Here is a 2,500-nt window from a genome sequence, read left to right as displayed (position 1 = left end):
GTTAGGGATAGAGGTCAGCATTTAGGGGTGGGGAGTAGGAGGGGTCGCGTGGCATCTTTAGTTTAGTGCATTTGACAGGTAAGGCTTCCCCATGGGGGCGGAGACCATAGAATTAGAGGGTTCTATGTGACTAAACACTCAGAGATATTTGTCTGATGTGAGAGCAATTCTCATCTCGTCTTCTTTCTAATATAGTAACATTCATTTGGAGCTTTAGCCTGTAGGCAGAGCAGAGCAGAGCAGAGCAGGGTGGCGTCCATAACTCTGTTTAGAACAAATCTGTCATTTAGAACCTTTCCATTCTGAGCTCTAGTAACGCAGCAACAGGGGCTTGTGGGGGGGTGGGATGGGGGATTCATAGAGAGTGGGATGGAGCAAAATAAGTTACAAACACATTCCACTGGTAAGACCCTGAAGGGGACACAAATACAAGGTGTAAAAGCGTACACACACGCACGCATGCACACACACAGCCCCAAAAAAACACACGCGTGCACACACAGATGAAGGCACTATTGCAAGCAAAGTCCAATTACTATGTGACACAAAAAAAACATCAGCCCCCCATTCCCAGATAGAGACTGGAGAGGCGGGTGTGTGTCTAAGAGTGTCTGTGTGTGTGTAGCTAGTTTCCTCTCTGTGAGATGAGAGAAGCAGCAGACACCTGGACCAGTGACAGGAAGTGACCTTGGCTCAGCGCTCTGACAGCTTCCCGTGTGTGTGGTGAACCAGGAAATGCTGACTAGTCGCTCCCAGTCTGTCATCACTCTGGACTGTTTATAGTGAGAGGAAAATACCTTCACTGTATGCCCATCACCAGATCAACCCAAAGACCCTGCCCACTGTTTCTGATTGGTAGTCTACAGCTTTCCTCCATAGGATCATACATCCTTTGGAACTCAATGAAAAAAAAAAAGTTTTTAAATAAGTAACAAGGGACCCACACAAACATTCACATGGACGCACTCACTCGCACGCACGCAGGCAGCCGGCAGTAGGCAGTACATTCAGTTGTTAACAACAGTAACATCTATCAATCCTCTCGGAAACATCCGTCCATCTGTCCATCCGTCCATCATTCCTTTCTTCTCAGAAATCCATTGGGTCCTCCTCCGCTAGCGCTCTCTTAGCTCCTCCCTTTGGATCCGTCCAATCATCATCATGAGCCGTGGGGGGTACCAGCCCTGACCCGTCAACACCGTCTGGTGCGGCCCAGGGGTCGTTGTTGCTAGGGGGGTAGAGGTCGTCGTCAACGCTGAAGCCTGAGAAGCCGTCGTCCACCCCGGCATGGTGACCATCGTAGCGCTGGTATGTAGACGCATGGACCTCCTGCTCCCTGGACCTGATCTCCAAAGTACTGTTCCACATCCCATAACCAAAGTAGATCAGGATACCTGAAGGGGAGACACACACCAAACCGCAGGGTGAGACGCACACACACACACACACATGCATACAAACACACGAACGTGCACACACACACTCACACAGTGTTAGAGTGTGGTACTGTACATATATACGTGTACCTTCATCATCCATCCATTCATCCATCCATCCATCCATTCATCCATCCATCCATCCATTCACCCATCCATCCATTCACCCATTCATCTATCCATTCATCCATCTATCCATTCGTCTCTCCAGTAACGCACCTAGGAAACACCAGACAGCGAAGCGTATCCAGGTGATGGCAGACAGTTTTAACATCAGGTAGCTGTTGACCAGCATGGCAGCAGCAGGAACCCAGGGAACAGCCGGAGCCATGTAGGGCAGTCGCTTCGGGTTCTCTGGCTGCTGCAGGATGATGACGATGAGGAGGGCCATGAAGATGACCAGGAAGATCAGCAGGAGAAGAGCCCACCAGCTGCCATCACCGATGCTGGCCGCTCCTGGAGAAGAGAAGATACAGGAGGGAAATAGCTAGAGAAGGAAACGTTCACCATGCAGAAACTTCATTATTTCAATGGAATAATATATTGTAACATAAATGATTTAGCAATTCGTAGTTAGTTTGGTTTGTGTAGTTTTAGATGTATGTTGTTTAGTGTAAGTCATTTGAGAAATGTGGGTTTGAATCTTACAAAAAAATGGATATATTACAGGAACGAATGGTGTATCAATAGGAGTATAGTTTCAATAGTACTGAGTGTTCAACAGAGATGTCTCCTTACCGAAGATGATGAAGGAGTTGAAGATGAATACGACGAGGAAGAGGAGGAGGACACAGACAGTAACTGTCTTTCCCGTTGCCGGAGTGGGCCGGTCCATCTTCCCAGGCAGGCCCAATCGGATCCTCATGGTGTAGTACCGCGGACCAATCAGCTTCTTCAGCCTCCACGACATCCCGCCCTCCGACTCTTCTGATTCGATGCCGGAGCCCATGTCGACGGTGCCGTAGTTTGGGTGGCTGGCAGTGTAAGTGGTTTTATCTGGTTTACCAATCAGCATCTCGTTGTCACCTGGATTACAATATTACAATTTACAATGTTAGGGTAAT

The 2,500-nt window shown here is 48.4% G+C and overlaps 1 protein-coding gene across 8 annotated transcripts in view; it reads right to left on the bottom strand.

Moving 5' to 3' along the window:
* Positions 1–2,500, bottom strand: part of LOC118377971 (probable cationic amino acid transporter) — a 36,066-nt gene that overhangs the window by 5,618 nt on the left and 27,948 nt on the right. For all 8 annotated transcript variants that reach the window (XR_008095676.1, XR_008095675.1, XR_008095677.1 and 5 more), the window contains exons 10-12: positions 2,175–2,462; positions 1,656–1,892; positions 1–1,394 (exon numbers count right to left, since the gene is read on the bottom strand). The exon at positions 1–1,394 is cut by the window's left edge. Coding sequence is in view for 2 of the 8 variants with exons in the window: in XM_052499419.1 (XP_052355379.1) it covers positions 1,090–1,394; positions 1,656–1,892; positions 2,175–2,462 (830 nt within the window). In the remaining 6 variants the exon portion in view is untranslated. The remainder of the gene's footprint in view (positions 1,395–1,655; positions 1,893–2,174; positions 2,463–2,500) is intronic.

This window comes from Oncorhynchus keta, chromosome 37 (assembly GCF_023373465.1).
Source record: "Oncorhynchus keta strain PuntledgeMale-10-30-2019 chromosome 37, Oket_V2, whole genome shotgun sequence".
In the NCBI taxonomy this organism is placed as follows: Eukaryota; Metazoa; Chordata; class Actinopteri; order Salmoniformes; family Salmonidae; genus Oncorhynchus; species Oncorhynchus keta.
The sequence above is the reverse complement of the archived record's forward strand: the minus strand, read 5'-3'. Positions and strand labels throughout refer to the sequence as shown.